Raw genomic sequence first — 15,020 nt, 5'->3', positions numbered from 1 at the left:
TTACCTTCTTGAATAGTACTTTCTAGAGTACTATGTTTAATAGAAGTGCTAAGAATCTGCCTTGTTCCTGATCTTCAGGGGTAAAGCATCCAGTCATTCACCATGAAGTATGCCATTAGCTGTAAGTTTTCTGTAGCTAATCTTTACCAAGTTGAAGAAGTTCCCCTCTATTCCTAGTTTTTAGAGAGATTTTTTTTTCATGAACTGGTGTTGAGTTTTTTAAATGCTTTCTCATCAATTGCTACAATCATGTGATTTTTCTTCTTTATCCTGTTACTGTAGTTGCATTACACTGATTTTATTTCAATTCAATTAGCGAACATATAGTACATCATTAGTTTCAGATGCAGTGTTCAATAATTCATCAGTTGCATATACCACCCAGTGCTCATCACATCACGTGCCCTCCTTAATGCCCACACTGATTGATTTTCAAACGCTATACCAACTTTGCATTCCTGGAATCAACCCTACTTGGTCACAGTACATAATTCCTTTTAGATATTGCTGATTTCTATTTCCTAATATTTTGAGGATTTTTGTATCTATGTTCATGAGAAATCCTGATCTATAATTTTCTTTTTTTTTTTTTTTGTATTATCTGATTTTGTTATTAGGACAACACCGACCTCATAAAATGAACTGGGAACAATTTCACCTTCTATTTCCTGGAAAAGAATATGCAGAATTGGTGTTAATTCTTTTTTTCTTTAAATTTTTTATTGTTATGTTAATCACCATACATTACATCATTAGTTTTTGATGTAGTGTTCCATGACTGTTTGTGCATAACACCCACAATTGGTGTTAATTCTTTAAAAATTTGGTAAAATTCTCCAGTAAAACCATTTGAGCCTCAATATTTCATTTTAGGAGTATTTTAATTGTAAATACAATGCCCTTAATAGTAATAGGGCTATTCAAATTATCCACTTCATACTGGATGGTAGTCTACACTCTTCTACAAATTGGTCCATTTCACCTAAATCATCAAATTCATATGTATAGGGTTGTCTGTACTATTCCTTTATTATCTTTTTGATATCTGCAGTACTATACTATTTTATTACTGACAAAGTAATTTTGAGTCTTTTCATATATTTTTTTCTCAGTCTTGCTAAAGGTTTATCAATTTTACTTATCTCGGCAAAGAACCAACTTTGTGTTTCACTGATTTTTCTCTGATTTTTATTTGCAATTTCACTGATCACTACTCTTACCTTTATTTCCTTCTGCTTGCTTAAGGTTTGTTTTGCTCTTTTTCAGTTTTATGGAGTGGGAGCTTAGAGTTTTTATTGATTTGGGACTTTTCTTCTTTTCTAATGCAAGCATTTAGTGCTATAAAAAGTCTGTCAGCATGCTTTGGCTGTGTCCCATCAATTTTTTATTTCCCATCAATTTTGGTATATTCTTTTGTATTCATTCAACTATATATTCAACAAACTGATGTCTGGTATATACATATCTAGGACTGCTGTGTGTTCTTGGTGGATTGACTCTTATCATCATATAATGTTCCTCTCTGGCTCTTACAATTTTCTTTGCTCTGGAGCCTCCTTTATGTTTTCTGTTTGTTCTCTGTTTTTTGTGTATTTTCTTTTGCCTTCCCCACTGTGGGTTACTTTAACATTTTTTATAATTCCATTTTCTTTATCTATAGTGTTTTTTTAGTGTATCTCTTTATCTCTTTTTATAGCTTTTTCAGTGTTTGCTCTAGTTATTATATTTACATAAGACCACCATCTCCTGGTGTCATCATTTTACCATTTCAAATGAAGTGTAGAAAACTTATCTCTCTTTATATCCTTTTACACACCCTCATTTATAACACAATTGCCTTAAAATATTTTCTCTACATACTTTTAGAAATAGGTCAGTTATAATTTTTGTTCAACCATAAAAAATAATTTAGAACACTCAAGAGGAAAAGAAGTATTTACTCATATTTTACCCTTTTCACTGTTCATTCATCCTTCCGAACGTTCTAAGATTCCTACTTTCAATATTTCCTTTGTGTTTAGAGAACTTACTTTAGCTATTCTTTTAGGATAAATTAACTAGTGGCAAATTCTCATAGTGTTCATTCATCTGAGAATGGCTTGATTTCCCCTTCATTTTTGAAGAATATTTTCACAGGATATAGAATTCTGGGTTGACACAATTCTTTTCTTTCAGGACTTAAAAAAATGGTGTGCCACTTTTTATGGACTCAATGGTTTGTGATGAGAAATCCACTGTCATTCAAACTGTTTTTCTTCTATAGGTAAAGTGTTTCCCTCACACTGCTTTCAAATTTTTTTCTTTGTCTCATTTTTAAGAAGTTTGACTATGAGATGCCTTGCCATGGATTGCTTTGGATTTACCCTTTTTTGGATTCAGCTTCTTGAATCTGTAGGTTTATGTCTGGCCATTATCTCTTCAAATACTTTTCAGCTTCACCCTCCTCCTCTTCATCTATGACCCTAATGACACCCAAGTTAGAACTTTTGATTTAGTCTCATAGGTTCCTGTCTCTGTTCACTTTTTCCCCCATTTTATTTTCTCTTTAGATTGGGTAATTTCTATTGTCCTATCTTCAAATTTACTATTTCCTCTGTCTTATTCCATTGTTGAGCCCACTGAGGTTTGTTTTTGCCTCTCTCTCTTATCGTATTTTTCAGTTCTACAGCTTCCATTTGGTTTTTCTTTGTATCTTCTATTTCTTTGTTGAGACTTTCTATTTTTTGTTTGTTTCATATGTGTAATTGCTCACTGAAACATTTTTATGATGGCTGTTTTAAACCTTGACAGATAGCTTTAACATCTGTGTCATCTCAGTGTTGGTATCAGTTGATTATCTTTTCTCAATGATGTTCCTTTTTTTTTTTAAGATTTTATTTATTTATTTGAGAGAGAGTGAGGGAGAGAGAGCATGAGCTGGGGGAGATGGAGAGGAAGAAGCAGACTCCGTGCTGAGCAGGGAGCCTGATTTGGGGCTCAATCCCAGGACCCTGAGATCATGACCTGATCCAAAGGCAGATGCTTAACTGACTGAGCCACCCAGGTGCCCCAATTCTCAATGATTTTCTACAGAAAGCTGGATGTTTTGGGTATTGTAAGATGTTGCATCTTGTAAAAAAATTTTATTTCAGCATTCCTTCTCTGACATGATTCTGATGGAGAAAAGAGATAATTAGTTTGCTTCTACCAGGTAGAGGTGGAAGTTCAGGTTCCCCTTTTGGCCTTCAGTGATATCTGGGGGAGGAAAATGGGACTCCTAGTTAACTGCTGGGTAGAAGTAGGAGTTCAGGCCTCTGCTGATACCACCCTAGCTGGGAAGAACAGAGGTGCTTCATTACTGCTCCTCATGGAGCCTTCACTTTACACCATGTGGGAGGTGGCTTCATTACCACTGGGTAGTGGTCAAATCCTAAATCTCCAGCAGGCCTCCTTTAACACTACCTCAGTGGGGAAAGGATGGGGAGCCTCTTTACCACCAGCTGGGGCTAAAAGTCCAGGGTCCCAAGTAGTCACAACTGATATGTGTCATTTCTGCCCAGTGGGGATATAAGTTCCAGATCCCCTCACTTGGCCATTTCTGACACCAACCTAATAAAAGGGATGCAGCACCTCATTGCAGTCTTGCAAGGATGAAAGTATAGGTACCTCACATGGCCTTTGCTATTGTAGTGCAGTAGTGCCAAAGTTTTTCTGTGGTGCTGGCTGGAGTAGGGTGGTTACTGTCTAAGTTTTCTGTCTTACTAAGCTGCCCATTTCATAGTCCTTTGGCTAGAAAGAGCAAGTTTTTGTTAAGTTTGCTTTTTGTCTGTTCCTGTTAGCTTTGCTGAGTTGCTCATTTCTCCAACATCCAGTCTGTGAGGAAAAGAAAGTACAGGGAATTTACCACTACACAGTCATTGGGTCCCAATGTCATTAGCCAGTCTTCCTTCTACTCTCTAGTTTCCAGTCTTCCTATTGTTTGTTTTCTGTATAACATCCAGAGTTTTAGTTATACTTAGCAGAAAAAAATATGGAAAAGGATCTCTTTCTATAAGCAATTCCATCTTTCTACAAGCAAAAGTGCAACACTTGTAATTTGATATCATTTAAGTAATATTTTTGCCACACTGTTTAATAAAGGTCAAATTCCTCTTAATCCAGTTCAACCCAATGTTCTCTTAATGAGCAAATACCCAAATATTGATGCTTCTGTGTTCCCAATAAGGACACTTTATCTATTTATCATCATAGAAAATATTATTTAGGAAACTTAAAAAGTAAGTACCCTTCACCCAGCTTCTCCCAATGGTGATATCTTATATAGCTATAGCACAATATCAAGAGCAGGAAACTGCCATTAGTACATAACTATTTACTAGATTATAGACATCTTTATTCTTTCTGTAGGTAAGTTATACAATATTGAACTTTCTCAGAAACTCTCCCTGCATTTGGGCATTCTACTACCAGTCAAATGACCAATCCAGACTTCTAACTCAACTGCAAATTACCTATATATAAACAGTCCTTATACACGAAATCATATACACACCCTAATTATACATACCTCATGCACACATGCACAAACTTACATGGAAACAATAGCAATCCATCCTTCTCATCAAAGTATTGGTTTTTTACTAATTTCTACTTTTCCTTGCTATTACTACATGAAGACCATGTATAAGTGAATGTGAGGGCTAACAGAAATCTTTAGAAGTTACCTAATGTAAAAGTCCATCCAGTGCTTGAATTCTTTCTACAACAACCCCACCAATGACCCTTCAGCCTTCAATATCTCTAATGACAAAAAACAAGTAAGTATGATGGAATCCAGTCTGCCTTTGGTCAATCCTAATTCTTTAAACATTAGCTAAACTTGAAAACTTGTACTCATTTAGTTCTGGTTGTATCCTTTGGGGATAGTAACAAACAAATCTTATCCTTCACTAACTTTTTTCCAGGAAAGCCATACATCCTGGTTTGCCTAAGGTGATCACAGTTTGCACCTCTTGATGTGGGCATAATATCCTCTTTCATCCTCAAGATTTGCACAAAACATTATGTAATCATGTTATCCTGGGTAGCCCTCAAAAATATGAAGTACACACATGTTTTTATCAGGTAAACCATACTTCATTTTTTCAGCTATTCTTTGTATATGATTTTGAGGACCCCCTCACTAGCCTTATCATTCTTGCTTCTAAATGTACACCAGCTTATTTATATTCCAAGAGCCCTAATGCTTAAATTCCTTGTTGCATATATATGTTAATGAAGGATTTTGTTATCCCAGTTGAAGAAGAAAAAGTCGTTTATTTCCCTTTGAATACTAGACCAAGATACAGCAATGGAATTATTTCTCTAGGTGTCTTGAGCAATGGTACTAGGGAGCAGTCTCACATTATACCAGTAGGTGTCACTCTATATATGATATATTTAAAATTATTCAAGTTTCCAATTTATTCCTTCAACAAATATTTATCAAGCACCCATTATGTGTCAAGCATGATTCTAGGCACTGAGAATACAGAGAAAAAGAAAGACAAGATCTTGTTCTCATGGAGCTTACAGTCTAGATATTGATGAACAGATTTGATTTACTTTCTATTTAAAAGTCTGTAAAATCCTATTCCTAGGGACATTTATTTTCCTAAGTTTATAGACAATAACATTCAAAATAATTCATAAAGAACAAATACTGCAATGAAACAAAATCAGAGAAACTATGGTCTGTACAGGCTTAGATTAATATATCCTGTGTATCTGCTAGCCATTTCAATGTATTCAACACTGTTCTTCCAAACTTCCAGTTTCTAAAACCCAAATGGAAAAGAATTTATCTTAAAATAAGTCAAATTTTTAAAAATCTAGTAATTTTTTTTACAAAGAGTGACTCTGTTGTAAATTTTAAAAGATTATTTGCAAAGCTTATTAATTCCCAAATACATATTTCCTTATCTCTACTTAGAAAGTTAAATGTCACCTTCTCAACACCTTCTCAACATACTTCCCAGGTTAACAGAATAAAGACAGTGGCAAATTGTGCCTCAACACAGAATTTAAGAATTCCTCCACTGCTGAAAGTGCTTGTTTGGATAAACCTGTGAGACTCATAGATATTACCAGGACTTCAAGGTGACTTACTCATGATTAGAGCATATCAATGAAAAGTCATACTTTATCAAAATAAATACATCAAAGAGAAGGAACAGACACTGTACATCAAAAAAGTGTATTTGCTTGTACAGAAATCCAAGAACCCAGGAACTATTCAGTTCCTATTTTGCTTCCCTGTACTCTCAAACAGAATGTTCTCCAAACTGGAAAAGCTAGGAAAAACATGGTTAAAGAAATGTTTCAGGCTGAAAAGTACTACTGCTTAGAATTCTTTAAGTCAAAATTCAGTTATATGAATTTGAGAAAAATGATACTTATAAAATTCAGTAAGACACTGAGAGCTTCATGTAATATCCAACCTAACATTCCCTTCGGAATACCGCAAACCATTAGTTCCTGTCTAACTTGCCTGAAATATACTGTTTATTGTTTAGTTTTAGCAACAAATCACATGCATACTTTAGAACCTAAGAAGTACTCAATGAACAGTAAGTTACAAACGAACACTAAGGTGCTTCATAAAAGGTGGTTAATATAAAAAGACCACCTAAATTTATACCTTAATATTAAATAAAGCATTTTCTTTTACTCTGAAAAAGGTAAGGTGGTGGTTGATAAATACATTTAAAACATGGTTTACTGTATATGGTTTTTAAATTACACTTGTAAGCTCTCAGCCAGTACTGTGAATTTTTAGTGTACCTGAGATGTCACCAAATTTGGGGAAACTCAAAAGCAGGTATCTCTGTTATCTCTTTATTTTTTATTCCAGTTACAAAAGTGTGTGTGTATAAAGGTGGGGGGTGATGTGCTAGGAAAAAAAATGCTTTTGGATTCACAAAGATCTAGGTTTGAATTCCAGTACTACCCTAAACTAGCTATGTAACTTCTGGGCAAGTTACTTACCCTGTTCTAACTATCACTTTCCTACCATGATGGGGAAAGCAGGGTTGTGGGAAGGACTAAGCAAGTTGTTTTATATGATATGCCTAATAGACGGCCTGACACATAGTAGGTACTCAGTAAATGGCAGTTCTTAGAAGAGTGCCATTTTTCTGTTTGATCATTAGATTGACTATACCAGTTAATGTTGAAAATTACTAACAAGTCTTTGTAACTAACAAAAAGTGTATCTTTACCCTGCTCTAACGGGTTTACAAAACCAAACCCTTACTCAACTTGAATGCCAACAAATATGCATCTTCTCCTTTAGCTCAAATATATTTTGCATGACCTTACATGAATTGCTTAGATAAAAGCTTTTTCTCTTCTGCTTTTGTTATTTTAAAGTGCAGATGCATTTGAGTCATTTTCTCCTTTTGTTTCATATCTTTAAGATCCAGAGCTTCAAAGACATAATGTCAGCATGCAGTCGATTTATGACTGAACTCTTGAAGAGACACTGAAGAATTACCTTGTCAATCACCCCAAGGACTCTGAAGGCCTTCAGCTCCTCGGCAGGGCTCCTTAGGTTCCAAGGGGGCCTTGAACTTAGTGATCCTGGAGGCTAATGGAAGATATCAAAGATTATACATCAATCAGGGAGGTACTTGAAGGAAGACTGCCTGCTGAAGCAAATGCCAGGCCAAAGGAAACTAAATTTATCATAAATCAGAGAATGGAAAGATGAAAGGAGGAAGTTTCTGTTTGTCTGTAATGTAAAATAAAAAAAAATCAAATCAAAAAGAAAGAAAATCAAAAAGAAAAAGCAAGAAAAAAGTTTCAAGTAAATAAATCATGATAACATTGAAAACAAAATTTTAAAAAGAAAAAATAATGAGCTGGTATAATTTCTAGAGCAATAATTCAATTCAAAACTGTACAGCTATAATGAAACTTTGTAACAAATGGAAAACTGAGCCAACCATGAATCACAGCCTTATATTTACCCCAGATGGCTCAAGAGTAACTTAGAGGGGGAGTACTAAAAAACAATGTAATAATTGATAAACTTGGGGAAAGCGGCAACACAAGTCATTCTCTCTCATCGTGAAACTATAGTCCTTTAATGTTACTTTATAAACATATACTACGTATTTTAAGAGGACTGGCAGATCCAAGGTTAACCAGAAGAACTGTCAATAACGGTGAGAAATTAAGAAACTCCATCATATAACCAATAATTGTTAACAACCAAGGTTGTTTAAGCCTAGAAAAGAGATGATTTACAGGAGAAAACAATTTTTTTTTTTAATATTTGAACATGCGTTATGTGGAAAAACTAGGTCTGTTGGCTACAAAAAAGATCAATGAAAACAGGAAAGGATATTTCAGGACCAGACACAATAAAAGAATAATCCTAACTCCCCAGCCCTTGGTCTTAGTTTTTCCCTATCAGTAAAGTATGACTTTAGTCGAAATAAACCCCAAAGACATCTCCATTTGGCATTTACAACCAGAAGGCAATGTTATATTAATCTGTATAGTAAAATGGTAATGCTGCAAAAGATGACAGGAGACACAAAGCCTTTAATGTAGCCTCAAAGCAGACTTGTTTGTTGTCAGAAGTCTATCAGAATATACAGGAAACACTGTTCTCCCCCTGAATGGAAGATAAATATCCTGGTTAATGAAATGTCATGATTAACAGTTACTGAGATACCACTTTTGATACTTCAAGTCCTTGTGCAGGCCAGTATCACTAGACACGGAGCTCCCTGAGAACAGGAAATACACCTTAGTCATCTTCACACGGCTCCTAGCACATCAGTTGGAAGGAGAAAAGAAAAGAGAGGAAGGAGGAAGAGAGGAGGGAAGCAAGAGAAAGAAGTAACATCCATAAATCAGGTGTCATTTACAGCTGGGAAATCTATCATCTGTGAAATTTTCTAACAGCAACAATTCTAATTGCTTTCAAATTTCTGTTTGTTTTTAGGTTTAGCAAGCAAGGACTAACTTCGGTGTGCCCCAACTTCTTCCTGTATTGTTTGCAGTCATTCTCCTCCACAACACATTCTGATCATTAAAAATTCATCTTCCCCTATTTCAAGGAAGAGTAAGAGCTGATTGTGATTTTTGGTAAGAGAAATGTTGAGGAAAAGTTATAGGGGAAAAGAATACCTAAATAAACAAGTTTATCGATTATTACATTGTTTTTTAGTACTCCCCCTCTAAGTTACTCTTGAGCCATCTGGGGTAAATATAAGGCTGTGATTCATGGTTGGCTCAGTTTTCCATTTGTTACAAAGTTTCATTATAGCTGTACAGTTTTGAATTGAATTATTGCTCTAGAATAATTTATCCATTACATTTATCTTTAAAAATATGGCCAAATGAGTCTAACTTCCCTATCTCCTATTTATTTATTTATTTATTTATTCATTCATTCATTCATTTATTTATTTAAATTTTTTTAAGTAGGCCCCAACCCAGCACGGAGTCCAACGCAGGGCTTGAACTCATGACCCTGAAATCATGACCTGAGCTGAGATCAATCAAGAGTTGGACACTTAACTGACTGAGCCACCTGGCGTGGAGCCTAATGCAGGGCTTGAACTCACGACCCTGGGATCAAGACGAGAGCTGAGATCAAAAGTTGGACGCTTAACTGACTGAGCCACCCAGGTGCCCCCTATCTCCCATTTCTACCTTATACCTTCTTACTCACTGATGTTATTGGATCTTTCAGTTTCCAAAGCAGGGTTTTGGTTCACTGTAGCAATCTCAACAACAAAGATAGCAAACCGTAAAATCGCTCCTGCACCTTTCAGTGAATAATGATTGCATGCCCACTATGTGCATTATAACTGAAAAGAACAGAAACCATCAAAAGGCACGATCCCCTAGCTTCAAGAAGTTTATAATTTATTTGAGGAGATAAGCCAAAAACATGAAAAGTTAAATAACAACAAAACAGTTTTTAAAAATACAAGACAATAGAGATAAGTCACTGGTTCGTATATGATAAACTGTAGCCTCAGAAACAAGTGGAACTAAAGAGGATTTTAAATGCTATGTTGAAATTAGGTTAGGAAAAGGATATATAGGATTGGAAGGAAACTGGTCTGGTGGGGAAAAAATGTTCACATTGTAGAACAAAGGAAAATAATATTATGCACTTAGGATCAGTCAGTTTTCACAGGCCTTGAATGCCAGGTCTGGACCATATTCTCCAGAGTTTAGAAAACAAGTTTTTGTATGAGAAACAACCCAAAGAAAACAGTGATTTAGTAAGGCTACTTCTGCAAAGATGGGAATGGTGAAATTCTAATAGGGAAAGACCAAAGGCAAAGTGATCATTAAAGTTCTCTTTCCACTTTAACCATCTATAAAAGTTTAAGATCAGAGAAATGAACAAAGAAAGATCATGAAATAAAATCATCAATAAAAAATCCTGTATTCCTTATACGCAGCGTTTAAATTGGGTAGAATCCCTATAGATCTATTCCTTTTTTCCGATGGCAAAAGGAAACATAAATCCACAGAATTTTAAGAACAGAAAGAGATAGAGATCAAGTCCAACATTCTCTCTTTTTTTTTTTTTCAGATGAGAAAACTGAGAAGCGGTAAGGTTAAGCAATCTAAGATGACAAAACTAGATAACAGATAAGAGGGGATTAAATCTTACTTACAAAATAATATAACAGTTTGGGGAAAATCCAGCCAATGCTAAGGGAATGGAGGGGGTGGAATACAGTGTATTTCTAGGAAACATAGCTGATTTCCTTAATGAAAAAAGTAAAATTTTCACCTATATATATTAACTACTGTAACAGAAGATGCCTAGAGAAGCAAGAACAGTTGTATTCATCTATACCAAAATAAAACACAGGAGGAGGTGGGGGGGGGGGAAATACATGATGGGTCTTATAAGAATGTATAATGATCCAATAATCTTCAAAACCAAAAATGGCAAATATATATCACTCCACTGCTCAAGCCCTTGGCAGATATCTCTGTTAATCTCACACTCTTTCTCATAATACAGTGTTCTTGGCAGCCATTACCAGAGGATTAAACACACCAATAAAATCTGTTTACTATTTCTGTTCTACATTCTCTAAATGGCTGAGTGACGCTTACCTTTGTTTTTGTTGATTTCTTTAAAGTTGCTGTTTATCCTGCCCATAGTCTTCTTCACTTGATAATAATCCCTGTTCTCACTGAGATCTACCTCCATTCTTACCAATCTGTGAGTCCGGTACTTGTCAAACTTTAACGTGTTTGCACATTATCAGAGGACCTTGTTAAAACGGAGATTCTGATTTGGTCAGTCTGAGAGAGGCTAAGATTCTGCATTTCCAACAAACTAACGGTGATGCTGATGCTGCTGGTCCACCAAGCACATCTGGAATAGGGTTAGCTATCTGTAACCTAAGAGTAAGTTTGGGGGGATGGTGGGGAGATAAGGGTAAAAGGAAAGCACGAAAAAACATATCAAGAACCCACACTCTGAAACCTGACGGTTAACTATACTTTAGTTTCCGAATTTGGCTTCATCTGTAAATTTTTGGCTTTGCCAAGACTTTCACTGGCACCTTATTAACCCTCCAACCTGGTTTCCTAAGCCTCTCTTAGATCACATTTCAAGGATGTCATATTACTGAGGTAGACTGCCACTGACTGCATTGCTGCTTGGGCCATTTCTCACTAAGGGTGACACAATACTCATTTTAAAATATTTCCTAGTGCGCCTGGGTGGCTCAGTTGGTTAAGCGACTGCCTTCAGCTTGGGTCATGATCCCAGCCAGGGTCCCGGGATCGAGTCCCACATCAGGCTCCCTGCTCAGCAGGGAGTTTGCTTCTTCCTCTGACCCTCCCCATTCTCGTGCTCTCTCTCTCTCTCTCTCTCAAATAAATAAATAAAATCTTAAAAAAATAAAATAAATTTTAAAAATATTTTCTAAAGGAAAATTGAGAAATATCAATAATACGAGTCAACAAAATGCACAACAGAAAAATATTTTCAATATTATAGCAATTATACCCAAAATCTATAAATATTCAGGAAAGGCATGCATTCTACATATTAATTTTCATTCACACTTTGTTTAACTGCATGACAAAAAATGTATTCACACTTTAGAAACTACACAATCTTTTATGTCCTAAATATAGACCATTTATTGTCTTTTTCTAAATTTCAATGATCTTGGTTTAAAATTCCTAGAGCCAAAAAGAGTAAAAAAGCTACTCCAAGTCTTTTCCAGGAAAATCCTCTTTTAATATTAATTCTTAAATCATTCAAAGTCATCTCCAATTAAAAAAAAAAAAAAGGAAGAGAAAAAGAACTCTATCTCCATCAGTTAAGACTTCACCTTTACTTCAAAGTTCACTTCCTTTTTTTCTGAAAACTGCCCCTTAAGTTTTCTTAGAGGCTATTAAAATTGAAGTAACGAAGAAAACAAAGAGTGCTTTTGCTCTTTTCTGTCCTTTTTTAAAAAGGATATTACCATCAATGACTGGGAAGTTCAGAACTTTTATATTTACCACAGAAGAGTCTCATAAATAAATTCAATAAAGCAAAAGCTTAAATCATCACAGAAAACTCGGGTGGAACGAGTCATGACCTGGACTGCACCAATGGGGAAAACAACAATCAACACAAAATTTTAAAACCAGAAGGTATTCCTTTATTTTCCTAATCAACCAGTCTAGAAAGAAATACTTGCACATGGATTCTAGAGAGAAATAATATCTGCTTTGCACAGAATTTAAGAGCTAAAAGGGCCTTAGAAATCATTTATACCAATCCTCTCATTGTGTTGGTTGAAACTGAGGCCCAAAGAGGTTAAAGAAGGAAATAGTGAATTCACCAAGCTCATCATGAACCTCGAGAAGTCATTTAAGTTAAATAATAGATAAGAAAATAAGCATGCCTCTGACCTAAGGGCCAGGTTCAACAGCATAAAATACATTAGTGAAATAAAAAGCAAATACTAACCAAAGAGAAACATCTTGTTCTAGCAAGAAAAACTGTCCTCTAGCTTCCTTGCCTAAGAGTTGAAAAAAATCCTAGCACATCAAATCTGATTCACTAGGTAGTTTTACCCTTTTTTGATACAAGTTCCCACTATTCTACATGACTCTGACCATTCTTTCATTTCTTCAATGAGATGCATATTTTGGGCTTCAATTATACTATATAGGGTTTGCAAAAGCAGAGACTGTGTCATTATCTTTTGTATAACTCCAAAGTATATCTAGTTTGATAATATATTCATAGAGCGTCTTAACCAATGCTTAGTGAATTAATATATAATCTAATACAACCAGTTCTCCTGTATTAGATCTCCTTTGTTTAATTTTCATTAGAAGTTGTGCTCGAAGGGAATTTCTGACTGATATATTTTATGGTTCCCTTCTCCAAGTCAAAAGCTATACAGCAGGCTTTATATATTTATTTGCTTAATAAACTATTGTTCACAGAAGTGATTATGGGAAACTATAACAGGCGCTGCGTAAGTCGGGAGTTTGAGGAGTAAGAATAGGTAGAACATTCAAAGTTAACATTAATGGAAAGAATAAAATACTAGTAATTTTCTAAAACTGTTAGAATATTTACATACAAGATGAATTAGTAAAATAAGTAAGTTCATAGAGGCCCATCCTATTTAATACTTTTATAATTGTCCCCCAAAATGGAATTGAGGAAGTACACATCAGGATTGGACACAGGGAAGGCTGTCAACCCCACAGAAAATAAGACTTGAGTTCAAAGTAATCTTTAGATAAATATTCCATTTAAAAAGGATAAAATAGTAAGGAGTTTAAAAATAAACTTAATAATACAATCAAACCAACAATGATAGAAAATAGGAAAAGATTAGCAAATAGAACACAGAATAATAATCTGAAAATGAAACAGCAGATACTTATTTAAATCATATTCATTATATAAGAACAAGTAACAAAAGTATATTACTTCCAAATAGGAATATAATTTTTTTATTCTAAAAGTAATGGTCAGGGGCACCTGGATGGCTCAGTCGGTTAAGTGCCCGACTCTTGATTGCAGCTCAGGTCATGATCTCAGGGTCGTGAAATGAAGCCCCACATTGGGCTCTGCACTGGGCGTGGAGCCTGCTTAAGATTCTCTCTCTTTCCCTCTGCCTCTCCCCCCCACCACACACGCATTCTTGCTCTCTCTAAAACAAAAAAAAGGAACGGTCAAACACTTAACACTGAAAATTCTCACTAATAAGTATCTGTTTGATAATTGCATATTTTAAAAGACTCAGAAAATCAGCAACAAAAAGTCTAATGGTCCAATGAAACAAGATTAAGTATTGAGCTATTTTTAAAACTAGAAAATTGAGACATGTTATAGTTGTCAAAAAGTATATTAGCATTAAAAAAATATGGAAAAAATTATACAAAGCAATATGTGAAGGGAGATGAAAAATAGGGCTAAAACTTATTAAGCTACTCTTATAAGCTTAGCCTATAGGCTGGTCTTTTTATGAGGTAGGCACTTGATTTGCAGTATTTGTGTGGGTGTGTGAGTGCACACGTGCACACACATATATATACACACACACACTCATATGTATATATATGAGTGGTTTTTTTTAAACTCATTTAATCCTTAACAATAACCCAAAAAGGAATTAATATTATCATTATTCAGATGTAGAAACTGAAGCTAAGATTGTCCAGTCTTCCATGGCTTCAAATGACACAGCTGGGATACGAACAAGCTCACCTGAATCTTAGATCAATTAAGAAAATAAGCACTTTCTCCCGTCTCTAGAAGATATAATTCTTAACTTATATCAGGAAAAACTTAGTTTATATAAAGAAGAAACTTTTTTTTTTTTTTTTAGATTTTATTTATTTATTTGACAGAGAGAGAGACAGCGAGAGAGGGAACATAAGCAGGGGGAGTGATAGAGGGAGAAGCACGCTTCCTGCTGAGCAAGAAGCCCGATATGGGGCTCGATCCCAAGACCCTGGGATCATGACCCGAGCTGAAGGCAGAC

General features: G+C 35.1%; 1 protein-coding gene across 6 annotated transcripts in view; it reads right to left on the bottom strand.

Moving 5' to 3' along the window:
* Positions 1 to 15,020, bottom strand: part of RPS6KC1 (ribosomal protein S6 kinase C1) — a 174,739-nt gene that overhangs the window by 70,836 nt on the left and 88,883 nt on the right. For 5 of the 6 annotated variants that reach the window (XR_003522969.1, XR_003522968.1, XM_027610784.1 and 2 more), the window contains exon 8: positions 7,514 to 7,606. The exons of the other annotated variant lie outside the window; for it this stretch is intronic. Coding sequence is in view for 3 of the 5 variants with exons in the window: in XM_027610784.1 (XP_027466585.1) it covers positions 7,514 to 7,606 (93 nt within the window). In the remaining 2 variants the exon portion in view is untranslated. The remainder of the gene's footprint in view (positions 1 to 7,513; positions 7,607 to 15,020) is intronic. 6 annotated transcript variants of the gene reach the window in all.

The sequence above is a fragment of the Zalophus californianus genome, chromosome 10, assembly GCF_009762305.2.
Source record: "Zalophus californianus isolate mZalCal1 chromosome 10, mZalCal1.pri.v2, whole genome shotgun sequence".
NCBI lineage: Eukaryota > Metazoa > Chordata > Mammalia > Carnivora > Otariidae > Zalophus > Zalophus californianus.
This window is presented reverse-complemented; position numbering and strand designations above follow the sequence as displayed.